Source organism: Papaver somniferum, chromosome 1 (assembly GCF_003573695.1).
Source record: "Papaver somniferum cultivar HN1 chromosome 1, ASM357369v1, whole genome shotgun sequence".
Lineage (NCBI taxonomy): Eukaryota > Viridiplantae > Streptophyta > Magnoliopsida > Ranunculales > Papaveraceae > Papaver > Papaver somniferum.
Genome location: NC_039358.1, coordinates 201,179,188 through 201,200,571, shown reverse-complemented (window position 1 = coordinate 201,200,571; position 21,384 = coordinate 201,179,188). Strand labels below are relative to the sequence as shown.

Sequence of the window (21,384 nt, the reverse complement as noted above, 5' to 3'; positions counted from 1 at the left end):
ACAAGTGCCCTCTGGTGAGACTGTTTCTGTTGTTGGGGAAAGTATGTCGCTTCCCATCAGGCAACTTTTACCACACCTTCATCGTTCCCCATCTCTCCTCCAACGAACATCATCGTCGGTTCATCATCTCATTCTCCTACTAAGAATCCTTGTAAGGATCTTATTCTTTCAACTTCGCCACCTCTCTTTTTTTTTCCACCAACAACTTCTACCCCTCTTGAATTAGCTTCGGTGACTCAGGCCATAACTTCTACTACTGAAGAAGTGGTTGCGTCTATGCTAGATATTCCTATTACTACTCCTTTGGCTACTCTCGTATCTGTGGATCATTCTGTCTCCTCTCTTTTGGATGCCACTGCTGCTATTTCTTCCATGAGAACTATTTTGACTACTTCCCCTCTTCGCACAACTGCTCCTTCTCAAGCGAAATTTGTCACTCCTGAGGTTGGTGCCTTTGATGCTGCTGGTTCAGGGGTTGGGCCTCTTCTTGATATTGTTCAGCTCGCACGCTCATCTTCCAATGACACATCTCAACTCCGCTTGTGCGAGTCTCTCATCAAATTGTTGGGAAATTCTTCTTTGGATAAATCGGATAGGAGCGAGATCTTCGCTCAAATGGACTCATCCATGAATGTTTCCTTCGATTGCTTGGAATCCCGTGGCCGCTTTATTCAAGCAGAAGGTTTTGCAGAATCTAGCTCTACAATTCGTGAGCTTACCCGTCAGAATGCCCAGTTGAGAGCTGATGTTCATGCTGGGGAAGTCACAGCCGAGAAACTTCGCAGCAAGAATCAAGATCTTAGAGGTATATCCGACTTCCTTTTACTCATGTTATGAATCATTACATCTTGCTCTTTCTATTTATTCCCCGGTACCTTTTCCCTTCTTTGCCTCTGTTCGTGCGAACATATAGATTTGTGCCAAAAGCGAGTTATGGAGAGACATGAGTTCCAACATTCTGCTGAGGATGCTAGTGCAGAGAATAAAGAGCTACGGCATCAGTTGAATCTACTGCTTAGTGATCGCTCGTACTTAGTAATGGCCTTAGTACTCAGTTTGACTCCCTGAATTCCCAAATATCACATATTTATGGTCTTTTATATGACACTGACTTAAGTAATCAAAATATATCAGAGAAAAATCGCATCCTTATGGGAGAGAATCAATCCCTTTTGAAGGAGAAGGAGAATTATACCCATCAATACCTCGCCCTTCGACGAACCTGTACTGAGCAAGAGGAATCTCTTCATTCTCTGAGAAATCAATATGAAAGAGATATAAGGAGAGTATCCTTAGAAAGTGAAAAGATTATAAATAGCAAGGTGAAAATGACTGTCGAAATGAAGAAGCTTCGCGAACAGCACACTCGGTTGGAAAGCTCGCATGATATCTTGAAGAAGAAACATGCCTCTCTTGCTAAGGATGAGAATAAGATTCGCTCGCGTATTGAAGCCTTTATAGGTGATGACTTTGATAAGCACTTGGAGGTTATGAGAAGTAGTAGTTTGGCCCTTTCTCAGTATTATCTTTCTCAAATGGAAGGTAGTCGCACCAAGCTTACTACCTTTAATTGTATTTTTATCTTATTTCGAATGTTGCTTCTTTCGCGCGGCTTTGTGGTTTCTAAGCTAATTCTAGTATTTTTTGTTTCCGCAGCTTCTGATAAGGCCAACAACCTCCTTGTCCAAAAGCTGAGGTCTGATTTGGCTAAATCTCGCAAGTATGTTAGGGATCTTTCCTCTATGCTTTCATCTTCTCGTGATAGGGCAGAGAGGAGACAAATATATCTTGAGCAGTTGATGAGGGTTTATGTCAAGAATGCTCAGAAGGACGTCGCACGTGAGGCTCATCTTCAGTATAAGGCTTATGATGATGGGATATGTATCGCCAATTCGCTTCCTCTAGAGGAAGTTGAACCTCTCGACATTTATGATAATAAAGCTATTCCACGGCCTGATAGTGACTATGATTATGTCATCTGTGACGATAAAATCCTCTCACTGAAGATCAACAGGGAAATGGTGCTGGCGATGATCTTCTTGACGTACCAAATGCTGAAGCTATTCCTCATGCTAAAACTCAAGCTATTCCCCATGATGAACCTTCTGCGAAGACTTCTATACCAAGTTCTCCTCCTGTTGCAGAGATTGAAGTCATTCATTCACATGATGAAATTCCTATGAATGACCCTTAGCTTCATTCTATTTCTATATGTTTGAACTTGATTGGATCTCGCTTCTTTTGTGTTTTTGATGCACATTTAAGGAAAGACAAATTTGTTTCTAAAGGTTATTTTCTAAGCATGCAATTCTACAAATTATTTTCTAAGTATTCGAGCAATATTTTCTCCCTGGTTTGTTTCTATGGAAGGTTTTTTTTTCTATCTTTTTGTAATTCCCATACTTGCCTCTATTATTTGAATGTTAGATAATGACCTTTTCATGGATTTACGAGAAAGATGATGCTTACGCAACTGTTGAAATAATGTTATGCGAATATATGATATTACTTGGGCGAATATAGGATATCAATAATCCGAATATAAAACTTTATTCATGCGGGTGTAAGATATAATTAATGCGAATATGTTGTAATATGTAAGCGAATAGGTAAATATATTTTTTATGCGAATACAACCCTTTTTAGAAAACAAAGATTTTTATGACATGGGCATTTATTTAGGTCTCTTGGTGTTTGATAGTGAGGTATTATTGAGCCTCCCTAAGTAGAGGTCTTAATCATCCTCTCCTGGTGATAGGGATTATCTTTGCCTCGGGATATCATTTTGGCCATGCAATAGAGTCGCACGACGTCTTTACGTACTCGCGTATTGACTCATTGACCCTACCTTATCATCTTTCATATTATTGGCTCTGCAGGATATGTGAATGTGCATTAATACGACAAGCCTAATTACTCCCATGAGTAAAAGCCTTGTGATATTAACGTCTTTGACACAATTCTGCTTCCTAGTGGAGGGTGTCGTCCTTATCTCCCCCTGGTTGCCCCTTCAAGGAGACGTACCCCTACCGGGTTGGGGTGGGCTCCTCCCATCCAGTGATGCAACAACCAGTTGATTTCGCGGTCTCTTATCCATTAGATTATGTGGCTTATGGTTTCGAGACCACACCCTAGGTGGGTTTTCTTGAGGACCGAGTGTATCATAGTCAGGACTTGCTAAGAGCGGCGAGGTACGCTCCAGACGCTCCCGACATCCTTAGCTCAACCGTGTACCGCGGCGCCCTGGTCGAGCTTCTACACTCCATAATATAGAACTTAGTACCTTATCCTTTCGACTAAGGTGTCTCTACAAGATAGGCTTTGATTTCGCCCCCACCTTCCATGACACAGATCCCAGGGATGGTATGGATTTCGCCTGAGCCATGCATTACTAGGTTTTGCACTAATTATGACGCGCGTTAGGGATTATTTATTTTGCCTCTTGCACAAGTGCGAACTAGGGTGCACGCCATAATTGGTTACCTAGCCTCCCTAGTTAGAGGTTTTAAATTTTATTGGCCCCTATTGAGGTCTTATTTCGAGGTCTTATCGTTTATTTTTTCTTCTATTTGTACTTTATATATCATTGTTTTGAAGGGTGCAAATATTTTCTCTCCATTCATAACTTCGTGTATACATTATTAGCCTGTCTTTTCTTATTTCGGACACTCTACTTTATTAAACCTCCTATGGATAATATTTTTTAAGGTATAATCTATTCCATGGATGATCTAGCCTTCTCCCAACATCGTTTCCATCCTTATCCATCAACTCGTACGCTCCATTCCTACAATTCGCTTGATTATATATGGGTCGTCCCACTTCTTCTCCAGTTTTCCATCTCCTCCCTTTTGATAAGATGGTATTTCTTTTAATACCATCTCACCTGGTTGAAATTCCCTTGGTTTGACACGCTTGTTGTATTTTCTTTCCAATCTTTTGTGATAGTTCTCCATGTGTCGCAAAGCATCCTCTATAGTTTCCTCCAAGTCATCCAACTTTTCTAGTATCAGACTTGTGTTTAGGTTTCTCTCCCAAGCTTCTTTCTTTGTCCTTGGTATGATCACTTCGATTGGTAAGATAGCTTCTACTTCGTATGTTAAACAGAATGGTTACATTCCCGTTGCTTCTCTTCGTGTTGTTCGATATGCCCATAAGATATTGTGGATCTACTCGCACCATCCTTTATTGTGTCCTTCCAACTTCTTATTTAGTATATTCGCAAGCGTCTTGTTAGTTGCCTCATCCTGTCCATTACTTTGTGGATATAATGGAGTTGATTTTCCAATCTGGATCTTGAAGCCATTTAACAGCATTTCTATGCTCTCACCCTCGAACTGTTTTTCATTATCAGACACCAATTGCACAGGTATGTCGAATCTGCAGATGATATTCTCGAATATGAATGTAAAGATGTCCTTATCACGTATATGTTGGACTGCTTTTTCTTCTGACCACTTCGTGAAATAATCTGTTGCGACAATCAAATATCTTCTTTGTCCTGATCATGGTATGAAGGGTCCCATGATATCTAAACCCCATCCTGCAAATGTCCAAACACTGGTGGATGAGCTTAACTTCGCGTCAGGCGCATTTATTCTGTTTCCATGCCTTTGACATTCTTCGCACCGTCTAGATACTTCCCTCTCATATTCATGCATGTATGGCCAGTAGTATCCTTGTATCTTTGTCTTGTATTCAATGATCTTTCTACGCTATGATCTCCTGCATCTCCATAATGTATTTCCTTTAGTATTTCCATTCCTTCTTTTCGCGTCAAGCATCTGAGCGAAGGTCCATGGAATGATCTGCGGTAAAATACTCCATCTCTTAACTTGTAGTTTGTCGCGCGACTTTTTATCCTGTGTGCTTCCAATCTTTTTCTTGGTACTTCTCCCTTCTCTAAGTATGCATGAAGCTGTTATCTCCAATCTTCTCCGTTTCTCTCCTTTTCTCCGTCTTCATCCTCTATCATTATTACATCTACTTCTCCTTCCTTTTTGATTGATTCCAGGCAAAGTGTTGTAATCTTTATTTATCGTGCGGTCGGATCCACCAGCATTGATTAGAGAAATTCCAAAGCGCTTGCGAATATGTTGTCTTTCCGGCATATGTGTCTCCGCTTCATGTTTTTTATTTTTGATGACAACTCCTCCGCGAGAAGCTTGTATTTCTGTAATAAAGGATCATTCGTGTTGTATATCCCCAATATCTGTTTGATCACTAGTTGTGAGTCACTGGTTATTCTGATGTCATCTAACTTCATTTCTATTGCCAATCGCAACGCATGTATTACTCCTTCGTACTCTGTTTCATTGTTTTTTGATGCGAACTCCAGCCTAAATGAATATGCCATTCTTTCCCCAGATGGCGATATAATTACTATTCCTATTCCATTTCCTTCCTCGTTTATGGATCCATCAACTAGTATCTCCCACCTTTTTGAATTTCGTTCTCTTAATAAATTTTGTGGGTTTCCTTGTTCATCGTCTATCTCCATCATGTCTTTTACACTCTCATCTTCCTCCAAGGGAAACTCTGACAAAAAGTCTGCAATAATTTGTGATTTTGGTGATGATAATATCTCATATTTTATTTGGAATTCTCCCACATGTGCGTTCCATCTTTCTATTCTCCCAGACTGTTTTGAATTCTTCATCACAGATTCAATTGGTACCTTTGTATGAACTCTGATTTTATGGGCTTGAAAATACGTGCGAAGTTTTTGAGTTGCATATACCAGTGCGAGGATGGGTCTTTCAATCTTTGTATAATTCTTTTCTGCTGCATTGTAGGTTTTGTTTATGTAATAAATCGGTTTCTCAACTCCTCCATCTATGCGAAGTAATACTGCACTTAATGCATGTGGTCTCGAGGCCAAGTATAATAGCAGATCCTCTCCTGGTTCATCTTTCTGCAAAATAGACACGTTCATTAAGTAATTCATTATGCCTTGTAACGCCTTTTCGCATTCGGATGTCCATTCGAAATAGGCTCCTTTCTTTAGAATGCTAAATAATTGCTTGCATTTATTTGAAGAGCGCGAAATGAATCGTCCCAATTAGGCTAGAAGTCCATTCAGCTTTTGCACATCCTTCAATGTCATTGGTGTTGGCATGTCACGAACTGCTTGCACTTTCTCTGGATCTACTTGTATTCCTTTTTCTGATACAATATATCCTAGGAATTTCCCTGATGCCACTCCGAAGATACACTTCGCAGGGTTTATCTTCATTTTGCGCTTCCGCATTCGCGCAAATATTTCTTCCAAATCAGTTACATGATTTACGATTTGTTTGATCTTCACCAGCATATCATCAACATACACCTCTAAAGTTTTGTGAATCCATTCTGGAAATACCTTTTCCAACATTCTCTGGTACGTCGCACCAACATTTTACAATCCAAAAGGAATTCTAGTGTAACAGTATATTCCTCTGGGTGCGAAGAATGCTGTGTGCTCCTGATCTTCTTCTGTTAATGGAATTTGATTGTATCCTTTATACCCGTCCATAAGTGACAATATTTTATATCCGGAAGAAGCCTCTACCATATGTGGTATATCTGGTAATGGATAGCTGTCTTTTGGACATGCCTTGTTCAAATCGCTAAAATCGACGCAAATTCTTATCCCTTAATTTGTTCTTTTTAGGAACCACCACCATGTTTTATATCCACTCCGGGTATTTTGCTGGTCGAATTATTCTTGCATCTAGCATCTTCTATAATTCTTCTTCTATTTGCGGATGGTATGTGGTTGCTATTTTCCTTATTCTTTGCTTGAACGGTCGCACATCCTTCCTGATGTCTAACCTGTGAAATGCGATATCAGGATCCATCCCTGGCATTTCATCCATGTCCCATGCGAAGACATCATTGTATTTTCGCAGAAGGTTTATTGTCTGCATTTCTTCTTTTGTGTCCATTCATGTCCCTATCCTTTTCATTCTGGATCCTCTTCAGTTCCTATGTTTACTTCCCTGGTTGGCTCCGCTGAAACAAAGTTTGATTTAGGTTCGCTTAACGGGGATGGGTCTTTTATTTCTCTTGTTGGTGCGCCTTCCTCGTCTGGGATTTCGGTCGGTATGCCTCTTCCTTCTTTCGCTCGTATCATGTACGCCGTAAATTCTTTCTTTTTTGTTGACTGCTTCGCCTTTCTCCATTTATCTTTTCTCTTCTTAGATATGCCTTCATAATTCTTCACATCTAGCTGATAGAAGGTATTGGATCTTTCTGAATCTCCTACAATTTCTCCTATTCCGTTCGGCATTGGGAAACGTACACATCGGTGCAAGGAAGATGCCACTCCTTTTATGCCATGTAGCCACGGTCTTCCCAATATCATATTACACGGTGATTCCACATCCACTATGCATAGTGTTACCTTCACCTCTATTTCTCCTAGCGGCATATTGATAATTACCCCCCTTTTCGGTTTTTTTATGGGTTTGTTGAAACCATGTATGTGGTATGTAGTTGGTAGTAAATCTGTATCGTTGTACCCCATGTCCTTGAACGTCTGGTAGAACAAGATGTCGGCTGAGCTCCCAGTATCTATCAAAGCTTTTTTTATCTTTCATTCGTCTGAGCTTTCCGCACTGCCATTCTTTATCATTCTTCGCGCCGGTACAGTTATTACCAATGGATCTGTTCGCCCCCAGCTTCTGCATGATATGTCATCTGCTTCAAACATGATCTTCTTCTTTTGCCATTCGTGTAAGGGTGACAACTTTTCGATCGTCGGGATCTTCCTTCCTTCGTTATCACACTTGTGGATCTGTCCGGTGATTCCTTCACTGGGATCCATAGTATTTATACCTGACTTTGTTATCATATTGCACCTTAGATGTTTGCTTCCTTTTTATGCTCCGACATTCTTTATTATTCCTCTGAATCTATTCGCTCCCTGCATTATATATATGCTTGTTCGCTCCTTTTATCACATCAACTTGTTCTTCTTTCTTTTATATGTAAACAACCTTAACTTAAAATCTATGGATAACTCCTCCAATTATCTCTATGGAAATCTTTTTCATATCTGTAAACTTTTCTTTTCAAAAGTGGATTTATCGCCTCAAAGATTATTCTGTAAAACTTCTTTCTTGATATAAAATTGTGCCTTTAATGAGTGACCCCAAATTAAACTTCAAAACAGGAACAATGAGAAATTTCACGTTAAAAGAAAAAAAATTCACAAACAAGAACAATAAGAAACTTTACTTTGAAAGAAATTTTTGAAAAAAAAACTCATCCTAAAATTTTCAAAAACAGATCCAATCTCATTCCCGAGCTGTATTCTAGCGCCAAAATATAGTAGTAGAAAATCCTACTACTACACCCCTTAAACAATCTATATATCAAAGAAGACATTGTGAAGAACACTAAGAAATAGTTTTATTAAGTATAGAAATCAATACAAAGATGATAGATAGAACCCTAACTTGGGACACAAATAACTCTCTCTCTCTCTTAAAATCTATCTATGCTCTCAAAAAGATCTCTCCTCAACACAAGGGTGGCTGGTCCTGTATATAGGGATCTTACATAGTGAAGGACAGCTAACAAAGCCCCTATTTCGGATCTAGCATGCGATATCTTCGCACCTATATATCTGGTCTTCTCGCACGTGCTCCTCAACTTCGTACAACTCTCACATTTTACTCGTGACTTTGTGACGTCATTGATTTCGTCATTTAAGATATGCTACGTGCGAACTTCGTTCGCTCTTTAGTAACTCAGTTATCTCGCATGATTATTCACATGTGCGATATTTAACCCCTACAATTGCCTCATCAAAATCCCGTCGTGGATTTAATTGCTTCACCCGTAGCTCATGCATGAAATGTGAAATGGATTAATTTACCTCCGGGTGCAAGAAAAATTGCTAATAGGGGTGCCAATTGCATATGTCACTGTAGTACAGTGGTAAAGTCGTTGAGTAATGATACCAGTGACTTGAATTCGAAACTCGTCAGCACCGGAGTGGGGAGATTTTTCTCTTTCTTTTCCTAGCTATCTGGACTTGTAGGTAGTAGACCTCTTGGAGGTTTAAACTTTGATATAACCTTGAATTTTTTTTTAAAACAATTTGCTTAGGAACTTACACGACAAAAAGCTTATTGGTAGGGATAGGTACAGCCCCAAGCAAATTTATCCTCCTATTTGCAGCGGTACAAGTATCACGAGTTTTTGATTTTCATGATTTTACAAATACAACCAGCAAGCTGTCAAGTGTTAATATTTGTCGTATGTTGTTCAAAATATAGCATGATAATTTGTACGGAAAATGGGTCATTTGTCCAAGAAAATTTAGAACATGGTTCAAATGGACGAGTAAAAATTATTACGGGTTAAATGGACAAAAAAAACAGCAAGGATGAAACTGGATTCATTTTGACTTAAATTTAAAAAATAGCAAGGATGAAACTGGATGTATCATGATATAAATTAAAAATAAAAAAAAAATATTTGAAAATAGGTAGGATGAAAATGGTTACATCCTGACTATTTTTATAGATGTCCTTTACACCCAAAAATTATTTATTTTGGTCTTTTTAACCAATTTTGTGTAATTTGTAGGACCGGAAAATGTTGATATGAATTTCGCTAGTGGAGAAACATCTTGAGATTTCTTGCATTTGTGCATAACGGAAGAATTTAAACTATCGAAACACAAAAAAATTGATTACAACATCAAATCCAACCCATGCTTGTGGAGTGTTGTTTTAACTTTTATGGCTTTGAATTAAAACCTTGACAAACGAAATAGAGATTCAAAACCTTTACAATAATACTTAATACCATGGATTTCTTGGAATTTTATTTGATTTCAATTAAGCTCAATCACAACATGTCCCAATAAAATAAAATACAAAATTATTTTTTAACCACCATACGAATTATGCCAAGAGAGATCTTAGTTAACTGAACGAAATCATCATCTTGTTTTGTCAATAGTGAAGGCATACCACGTTTTTTAAAGTTCTTTTCACATTCAGTCGCAACACCCATGGCATTACCCATCCATATCTTAGCTTCGTTATAATCTTTAATTTGAAAAGCTCCGATAGCAAGATGAATAAAATCATGACCAACCCCATACGCCATATAGCAATACTTTATAGGGTGTATAAATGCCTTCGGCTCTGGTCTTTGTTTTCCATCACTCAAGATTTTATCAATATAAGTTTGAATAGATGTTGCATTTTGTAAACATGCTTGCATTGATATTTCTCCGAGTTCCAAAATATCATGAGCATCTTTACTGGCAGGGTTTTTTAAAAGAGATCCAATACAAAATTCATGCTTGAGTTGTGGATCACTTGTTGATGCAAACTTGCATACATCAGTGATTAAATCACCATTTGCACCATGATTAGAGAAGGTATTGAGAAAAAGAAAAACAACGAAGATTGAAGAGAGGGAAAGCGAAGAGAATGTTGGACTCATTTTTTGCTTGGACTCTTGGTAAAAGTAGGTGCTTCTTAAGAAAGACCTTGCGATCTTCCAAGTCATGAAGTTCAGTCATATCTATAGAACAAAGTTGCTCCAAGCCATAGATGGCAGAGCTTAATTGCGAATCAAACAGTAAAGAGAAGATATTATTTTTGCATGGGATTCATTAAAGAGGTAATTAACAACGATTTATTTTCGGGACCACCTCACCACCATCCTTCTTTCCTTCATTTATTTAAGGGAATTTTGATAGAATACACCTCGTGGGACATAATTTGATCAAGATTGTTAACGTCATAAATTAATAGATTATCGAGTTTGAAATTTCCAAATCAATGGCGAAATCCGCATAAGATTTCTCCTTAACTAGGAAATTACTGAAATTTTATACAAGAAAATCAAAATATTTTGAACTTACATACTTAAAAATGATAGAACATGAGCATCAGAGGAAAACTAAACAGATTGAGAAAGAAATCTCTATTGCATTATGCGTATTAGATTGGCAAAGCCGTAGTACATATACAGAGATTACAAAGAAAAGAAAGGAAACAAAACTACAAAAGATACGTATAAGAGATACGTACAATACTATGACAACACTAAATATATACGCAGTTAAGAAGAGGATATGAAAAGATATTATAGTATCTCGTAACACACCCCCTCAGACTCAAGATGGTGCTGAACTCATCTTGAGTCTGGAAAGCAAGAACTTTAGTCGAGGAGCAGGATGTGACTTGGTGAATAAATCTGCCAATTGAAATTCTGAGCTTACGTGAGGAAGAGTAATTGTTCCACGCTTAAAGTGATGTTTTGTAAAATGACAGTAAATCTCTATATGCTTTGTTCTTTCATGAAAAACGTCATTATGAGTAATTTGAATTGCAGCTTTGTTGTCACAAAATAGAGGTGTAGGCGTAGAAATGATAACTCCCATGTCACTGAGTAACCACCAAAGCCATATGATATCAGAAATAGTATAAGCTAGATCTCGATATTCTGCTTCAGCACTTGAACGAGATACAACAGTCTGCTTCTTACTTCTCCAAGATATAAGAAAATCTCCCAAGAACAAGCAGTACCCTGTAATGGATCGCCTATCTGTAACGTCCCCTGCCCAATCTGAATCTGAGTATGCTCTAAGAATAAGTTTAGATTTAGATGAGAATTGCAACCCCTGATATAAGGTTACCTTGAGATAACGAAGTATTCTAAGAACAACAGCATAATGAGTAGAACGAGGAGCTGACATGAATTGACTTACAATATGAACTGCAAGACTTATATCAGGTCGAGTAGTGGTTAAGTAATTCAGACTTCCTACCAATTGTCGATATAGTGTTGGATTGGATAAAAGCTTTCCATCTGAAGGACAATGTCTGACATTCACTTCTAGTGGAGTGTCTGTAACTTTAGCATCAGTAATTCCAGAGAGTAAAATGATTTCACATGCATATTTAGCTTGAGAAACGAAATAACCATCGGATGACTTGCTCACCTAAATACCAAGAAAATAACTGAGTGGACCAAGATCCTTCATTTGAAAACATGTACTTAGATGGTTTTTAAGATCTCTGATACCTTCAATATCACTGCCAGTGATAACCATATCATCTACGTACAACAGAAGGATAAAAATACATTTGTTTGATGATCGTGTAAACATTGCTGAATCGTAGTAACTCTGTGTAAAGCCATATTGAAGAATTGCACTACTGAATTTTTCAAACCAAGCACGAGGTGCTTGTTTCAGTCCATAGAGAGCTTGACGAAGTTTACACACTTTATTTGGAGCATGATCTAATCCAGGAGGAGGACGCATGTAGACTTCTTCTTGCAATTCCCCATTAAGAAATGCATTTTTCACATCCATTTGATGAAGATCCCACTGTCGAACAACAACAACTGCAAAGAGTGTTCGAACAGTTACCATGCGAGCAACAGGAGCAAATGTTTCCTCATAGTCTATGCCGTATTCTTGAGTATATCCCTGAGCAACAACATGAGATTTGCACCGTTCAAGACCCCCATATGACTTGGTTTTGACTTTGTAGACCCATCTTCTTCCAACAACAGATTTTCCAGCGGGAAGATCTACCATTTCCCACGTACCATCTTCTTTATGTGCAGTCAACTCATTTGTCATCGAATCCTGCCAGTCTGGTATAGCTGCAGCTTCTCTGTAGTTTCTTGGTTCATAAACAGACATAATGGTGGATAATGAGCAATGATAGTCAGAGAACTTAGCTGGAGGTCTTCGATTACGAGGTGGCAATGTGTCAACTTGAAAATCGGAATCTCTTTCCAAGGCAGCATTGTTAGGTGGAGGCATAAAGTGGTCGGACACAACTGGAATCTGATGAGTATCATATGTATGTGGAACAGTTTCATTACTAGATACAGGCACTAGAGATGTATTGGTGCTAACTTCACTAGAAAAAGGATCAGTGTAAATGAAGTTCTCAAAGGAAGAGGATTTACTGTTTGGAAGAGACCAAAATGGAACCTTTTCCCAAAAAGTTACATGTTTAGAGACTCGAAGTTTTCTACTAACAAGATCATAGCAACGATATCCCTTTTGTTCAATACCATAGCCCAGAAACACACAAAAAACATTCTTTTGAGTAAGCTTATTTCGTTCACGGTCAGGAAGGAGAACAAAACATGTTGAACCAACAATGTTAAGCTCAGAGTAATCAGGTTTCTTACCATAAAGGCATTCATAAGGAGAAATACCTCCAATGATAGATGTTGGAACACGATTGATGGTATAAACTTCTTTAAGAACTGACTCTCCCCAGAAATTTGATGGAACTGATCCAGAAACAAGTTGGGTTCTAGATGTTTCGATAATATGACGATGTTTTCCTTCTGCAACTCCGTTTTGTTCTGGAGTTTCAGTACAAGATAGTTGTAATAATGTACCTTGAGTTTTGAGAAAATCTTTTAAAGGAGTGGATATATATTCACCTCCTTGATCAGCACGAAAGATTTTGATAGATTTACCAAACTGAGTTTTGACCATAGTTGAAAAGGTTACATATAAGTTAAGAAATTATGTTCTTGAACTAAATAGATAAACCCAATTAAACAGACAATAATCATCAATGAAACTCACATAGTATAATGCACTTCCTTTTGACATCACTGGAGATTTACCCCAAACATCAGATTGAATAAGAGCAAAAGGTTCAGTAGTTTTTGAGGTGCTTGCATTAAAATAAAGTGCTGGTTGTTTTGCCAGTTTAAAAGAAATGCAACTAGCTTCTTTGTCTACTTGTGTATCTCCTAGTAGACATTTATTGACCATATATGAAAAACGAGAAAAAGAAACATGACCTACTCTAGAATTCCAAGACATAAAAGGAGATGTGGAATGAGATGTAGAGGTTGTAGCAGCAACATGATTTATGAGTTTTTATGGAATAATCAGAGTTTGTAGAAGATACAATTGACCCACTCTACGGCCTATCCCAACTAGCTTCCCTGTTTTGAGATCCTGAATAGAACAACCAATAGGAGAGAAAACAATGTTAAAACCCTGATCACATAGTTGACCAATTGAGATGAGATTCATTGTAATATTAGGAACAAGAAGAACATCTGGTACATAAATGTCATTTGAATCTCTAACCACCCCAATGTGACTGGCGGTTACAACAGTTCCATCAGCAGTGTGAATCTTAGGAGCAACAACTGGACAAAGACTGTCAAAAAACTTTTGAATCATAAGTCATATGATTGGATACTCCAGAATCTAGATACCATCCAATTGAGAAAATACATGAGGAAGTAGAAAAGACTGATGCAGCTGCAGTATTGTTACTGAATGAAAGATCTTGTTTAATCATCTCTTGTATGTCAGCAAGACTAGGTGATGATGTATCAGACGGAACTGTTGATTGAGATGGTGCATATGTTAATGCTTCAGCATATGAAACTGGTACATCGGAGAATCTACTTGAACCATTAAACCTGGTTGTACCATTAGCGTTTAATCTCCGCATATTTATGGAGGTTGGAGATGTACAGTTTCTAGTAGAATGCCCAAGTTCTTTGTAGTAGTTGCACTGTGTGGTAGGAGTATCTTGCGGTATTGCAGCAGGTGGTAGAGTGTAGTTCCTTGCTATGTGACAAGTTTTCTTGCAATTATGACAAACAAGTTGTGAAGAATCACGTTGTGGTGCAAAATTATTCTTCTGATTGTTGAAGTTTGGACGAGGTGCAGGCATATCAAATACTCCTGAGATTTCTGGCTTGATCAGTTTGCGTGTTTCTTTAGTGATCAGCTCAGATAAAGCAGTTTCTACGGATGGAAGAGGTGAACGATGAAGAATATCACCTATGACTGATTCAAACTCTTCTCGTAGAGCCATCAATAGTTGAACCAGTCTTGTCTCTTCTTTATATTTTTCTCATGTTGCCAAATCAGTTGTCTATTTTGGCTCCATAAGTGCAAGTCGATTCCAAATCACAGACATCTTAGAGTGAAAGTCAGAAATCGATTGATCTAATGGTTGCTTCATAGAACGAATATCTTGTTCAAGTTTGTATCTTTGAGCAAAGTTAATTTGTGTGTACCTTTTTGCGAGAAAGTCCCAAGCATCTTTAGCAACTTCAAAGCTTGTAAGCTGCATACTGATTGAAGTAATCACTGTGTTGCCAATCTAAGTCAGGATCATGTGATTGTTTGTCTCTCAGGTTTCAAGACTACTTGCTGATGTTTCGGTTCCCTTATCTTTGATGATATAAGTAGATTCTTTGGGTTTGTTTATGTCCCATCTATGTATTTCCACATGCTTTTGCCTTCGAGAAAGCTTTTCATAAGAAAAGACCAGTGAGTTTAATTAGTACTATCTAGTTTTGCAGTAATAGGGTGAAAATCTTCGCATGACATGATTGTCAGGAAGATGAGAAAGAAGTAACTGGATTAGGGTTTAAAAACTGAAGATAAAAGGTGCTGAGACACAAGGGTAAAAGATTCCTGGCTGGTTTAAGGATATTGTTTCTTTGCAGCAGAAGGTGGCCTTTCGGATCTTACCTAGCTCTGATGCCATGATAGAACATGAGCATCAGAGGAAAACTAAACAGATTGAGAGAGAAATCTCTAATGCATTGTGTGTATTAGATTGGCAAAGCCGTACTACATATACAGAGATTACAACGAAAATAAAGGAAACAAAATATACAAAAGATACGTATAAGGGATACGTACAATAATATGACAACACTAAATATATATGCAATTAAGAAAAGGATATGAAAAGATATTATAATGTCTCGTAACAAAAAACATAATATTCCTCTATATCAAATCTAATCTCTACCAAGAAAGATGAATCTAGGATTAAAGCAAAAATTTCATATTGAGATTTAAATTTCAGGTTGGTAACCTTTTTCTTTGGAGAGGATGTAGTGAATGGACCATGGTCATAATTGAGTCGTGCGGTCACGCGCGCGTTCGCGTGACAGACAAAATGAACTCGCGGATTTTAACCATAGGATTTGGATCTTTCACTTCAGATTTGATGATAAAATATTCTCTTAGATTTTACCTCTTTTAACTTTTTTTTTTGAATAAAAAAGGTTATATTAAAAGGAAAAAGTATTTACAACCAGGAGAGTACTATGCCATACATTATGTATGCACAATACTATTTCAGTGAACAAAATTTGGCTTATAGAAATGCCATCAGACACTTTAGTATCAAAAAACCATAATCCAAGAGTCTCTTTAATGATCAAAAATAGTTCCTCTTCCTCTTTATCCCTCCCTCCAAAAGTTCTACTATTCCTTTCCAACCACAAATGCCAAGGAACAACATAAAAAATCTTCCACCAAATCTTCTTATTCCTGCATGTAAGAACATTAAACTTCCAAGCTTCAAAACTGTCCAACAAGTTTGCAGAAAAAACCCAAGACATCCCAAATGCATTCAAGAAATGAGTCCAAATGCTGAATGCATAAGAACAATGTAACAAAATATGATCTGCAGATTCTTCAACTTTCTTACAAAGAGGACATAACCCATCCTGCACTTCAATTCCTCTATGTTGTAACATATCCTTAGTTGGCAAATAATTATGAAAGGTTGCCCATAAAATAAAACTAACCTTAGAAGGAATATCTGATTTCCATAAATGTTTGTTAAAATTCACCTCAGCTGCATCTATGATCTGCAATTTATAACACCTTTTAACAGAGAAATCTCCCTCCATAGTCACCAAATCCTCACCTGCATCCAGTCCATAACAAGGCCCAAGTTCATTGTACAAAACATCCCACTCCATTTGTTCACAGCTAGTTAACCTTCTTCTAAAAGTGCAGTGCAGTCTGCCTTCCTGAAACATATCAGCAACTGTATCAAATTTCATAGTACATACTTTGAAAATTGCTGGAAATCTTATACACAATGGACCCTGGGTTGTCCATTTATCCTTCGAAAATCTTATGGCTTTTTCATTCCCCATCTGAAATCTCAAAGAACTATTCAGAAAAGTAGTAGACCTTAGAACACCTTTCCACAAACCTATACCTTGAGGTTTATTATCATCACTAGGCAACAACTGTTCTTTATTGTTTTTGAATTTCTCCTGCACAATTCTTCTCCAAACTTCCTTTTTCTCCCTGCTAAATCTCTAAATCCATTTTGCCTTAAGGGACTTACTTGTAAGTCTAATATTCTTGATACTCAAACCACCAAATTTCTTAGGTAAGCATATCTTAATCCAAGATACCCAGCACATTCTCCTCTTAACATCATCTGAATCCCACAAAAAATTCCTCATCAACCTTTTAATTTTCAACTCCACACTTGCAGGCATATGAATTAAAGAAAGAAAGTAAATTGGAAGACTAGAGAGACAATGTTTAATCAACACTAATCTTCCAGCTTTATTAAGAAATTTCTTCTTCCACATTGAAAGTTTTACTTCCATCCTCTGAATTATTTCATCCTATACTGAAATGTTCCTTGAAGTAAAACCTAATGGCAAACCAAGATATTTAAATGGCAATTTTTCCACCTTGCAGCCTAATTCCAGAGCTAAAGAATCAATAATGTCTTCAGCTCCTACACTTATTAAAGAACTCTTCTCAAGATTCAACTTCATGCCAGTTAAAACCTCAAAAGTGCATAGAATAAGCAATAATCTTCTTATCTCTTCCTTATCTGCATTAATAAAAAGAAAAGTGTCATCCGCAAACTGTAGGTGAGACACCATCAGACCGTCCTGAGTAACTTGAAAACCATGTAACTGTCCCCTTCTCACTGCATCTTCCACAAGCTTAGACAACACCTCCACCACTAACAAGAAAAGAAAAGGAGATAAATAATCACCCTGCCTTAAACCTTTTGAAGGTTTAAATTTATCAGTTGAAAAACCATTAACAAGCATAGAAATATTTGATGTAGATACACACCATTTCATCCATGTAATCCACTTTTCACCAAACCCATGTTTCTTTAAAATACACCAAAGAGTTTTTCAATTAATGTTATCAAAAGATTTCTCCATATCAATCTTACACAAAACACCAGCCTTCTTCTCTTTCAATCTACTATCAATACATTCACTTGCTATCAGCACACCATCTAGAATTTTTATATCTTTGATAAAAGCCCCTTGACATTAAGAGATTATCATATCATCCGGATATTGCAAATCCTACGGCTAAAATCTGCGGGTTCATTTTGTCTGTCACGCGAACGTTCGCGTGACAGCACGACTCGTCATAATTGCATAAATTGGACAATTTTTAACATATGCAAAGAGTGTAAGATACCCATTGTTAAATGGCAGTAAAGTTAGCACAAACATTAACAGAATGTTTTTTTTAATACTCAGCTGACTCGTCCACGTCCGACGTATTATATCTAAAGGAAATATATAAAGGAAAGAGGTCATCACATAGGAGAGAGATCTTTTAGTATGTGTTAGACAAGAAACTATGAGAGAGAAAGCTTATTTGAAGAGTAAGTAAAGTCATTGTAATCCTTTGTATCCAATTATAAACCTTGATAGTAAATAAAAGAATTCATTATGATTACTTAGGTTATTGTTTAGATACATTGGGGTGTGGTTGTAGGTTTTCCTGCAACTACATTTTTGGCGCCAAAAACACCTTTGGGTGATAAATCCTGGTAGTAAATTCATAAAATCTTAGAAAAAGTAAGATCTGGAAATTAAAGATAGTGAGACTTGGATCTACTATTGAGGAAGGAACAACAGCTAGAAGGAGCAATAGAATTGTTGAAAGAAGAAGAATTACAAATCTTGACCAACAAGAGGAAAGAGTAAGAGAAAATCAAGGAAACGAAATTCCAATTGGACTCAGCATGAACAAGAGCGGAACGATGATATTGATTATGATAGAGTGAGTGTTCATACTTCGCAAACAAATTCTACTGAAGAGGAAACACAAAGAACCGGAGTTCCAGGAAGGATTGATGGGAATGATGATATGACAACTGCAGAACTTAGACAAAGATTGATTGCAGAACGACAAAGAGAGGGTGAAGAGCGTGCGAATTTGATACGTCAAAATGATGATTTAAGAGAAGAGAATCTTAGACTGCAAGAACAGAGATCAAGAAGTGCTACACGATCAAGATCAAGGTCAACCAGGAGTTCATCAAGACAAAGTCAATCTAATCATGGAGATGCTAGGCGAAGAGAGCGCATGGAAGCCATTGAATAAAACTTGCAAGTAAATGAGAATTTACAAGATCAACAAAAGAGACGAAATGTAGTTCAAAATCTGGGAACTAATAGATATGAGCATCCGCGTGAAATTCTACGTCGCACACATAATAATTTTGAAAGAGAAGAAGAGAATCCGAGGCGAGGACAAATGATATTGCATAGAAGAGAAATGTTGAGAGAAGAGAACGAGCGTGAAAGGGAATTTACACGTGCGAGGAATGAAAGAGACAGACAAAGAAGAAGGGAAGAAATTGAAGAGAGAGAATTGCAAGAAGCATTACGTCAACATAATCATGATAATAAAGTAAGGCGGCACGAACGTCATCACATGGATAATATAGAACAAGGACGAGTTGCACCTCAAGAAAGAGAAATGTCAAGACATCGACATGATCACACAGGTGAAGAGGAATGACATGATAGAGCACAGATCGGAACGAGCACTGAAAAGCGTAGGAGAAGAAGAGAAGAATCTGAAGAATATGAGATACAAGAGGCAGTACGTCAGAATAATTATGAGAATAGACTGAGGCAGTCGAGATTAAAAATACCTATGTGCGAAGATATAGATAAATGTTTCAATGAATAGATTCTTAAAGAAATGGCGGAATTAAGAGAAATGATGATTGCGAAAAGAAATGGTGGAAGGAGACAACTAGAGGAAGCAGTGGAAGAAGCTAGGAAAACTCCCTTTACAAAGGAGATTCAAATGGAAGTGATATCGTCCAAGTGCAATTTACCAGCGTTCACTAGTATATTTGATGGAAGCGCCTGTGCAATACAACATGTGAAAGCTTACACCCGATCTCTATTGCAATGGGAAAACAATGATGCAGTAATGTGTAAATATTTTGCTGCGAGCCTGGCATGGGAAGCTCTGAAATGGTTTGAAGGACTACCAATAGAATGCATTGGATCATTTCACCATTTACAGAACGTCTTTTTAGGACAATATATCAGCAATAATATGTCAAGACCGGGGATTGAGACGGCATTCGGACTTCGCAGAAGAACAAATGAGAGTTCGCATCATCTAACAACACGTTGTAGAACCATGTGTAGCGAAATGGGAAGACGAGTGGATGAGCGACACCTTATTCTTGCATTTATCAATGCTCTTTTATCTACAGATTTATTATATACACAAATCTTTAGGATAAAGGATACAATAACAATGTCAGAGTTGCGCGAATTTCAAGAGGAGTACATAGCACTTGAGGAGAATCAAAGGGATATGGAGTCGTACCCAGTTGCAGTACCTGATGCGTAGGGTGGAAATGCAAGTTTACTCCCAAGACTGACAAATGTTGTTCCGAGTACGTCGCAGGGAAATAAAGGAAGGAACATTGCAGAGATGGAACAAAAGCTAATAGCCATGGGTAGTGCAGATCAAGCAGAATTTGACAAAGAGTATAGAGATAAACAATTTCAAAATCATGGAGGTAGTAATAATATTCAAAGAATGGATAATCCACAAGAAATTTCAGGAGGTCAACAAAAATATTATAATAAAATACAAGGAACTGGAAGGATAGTATGGGAACAGATAAACCTGCCGAAGCTGAACATTACAATAGATAAAGTAGGGAAGCTGTCTTTCTAATGGAAGAAATCACAGAACCACATAATGTAGGATATGAGCCACCACCAGGGAGGAGGAGCAGAGAATTTTGTGTATATCATCGCTTTCATGGTCACACAACAAGTAATTGCAGAAATGTGAGGAAAATCATATTGCGGATGATTGAACAAGGAAAATTGGATCATTTCTTATCACAACAACCAAAGAATTTACCACCACCAGCGCAGAGAAGAAATGTATATGCTAAGGAGAAATGAAAGAATACATTTATAACTGAAGTAGGCGCGAAATCGAAGAACCTATATTGTAATTCAATTGTACATTCATTCAGAAATATAGAAGACTTCCATGACAATGTCTTAAGTAGGGTGTATGCGAAAGATGTTGATGGAAGAGAAATTCTCAATCTTGCGAAAGTATCACCATTGAAGGATTGGAAAAAACAGACTATCTCATTTAGTGCGGAAGAGACACCAGGAGGAGGGGAATCACATGAATGTCCATTAGTAGTGAAATTAGGAATAAATCTGAAAGCAAAGGTAGAAGATGATGAGGAAGACGAAGCAAACACTTGGGGAATAAATAGAATACTTATAGATCCCGGAAGCTCTGTCGACATTCTATTTTATCCTACATAC

The 21,384-nt window shown here is 37.6% G+C and overlaps 1 protein-coding gene across 1 annotated transcript; it reads right to left on the bottom strand.

The window, feature by feature from the left end:
- Nucleotides 1–9,876: 9,876 nt before the first annotated feature.
- On the bottom strand, nt 9,877–10,449 carry LOC113357946 (putative invertase inhibitor). The gene has a single exon (XM_026601439.1). The coding sequence runs from the start codon at nt 10,447–10,449 to the stop codon at nt 9,877–9,879; it is 573 nt and encodes a 190-aa protein (XP_026457224.1).
- Between the last annotated feature and the right edge of the window lie 10,935 nt (nt 10,450–21,384).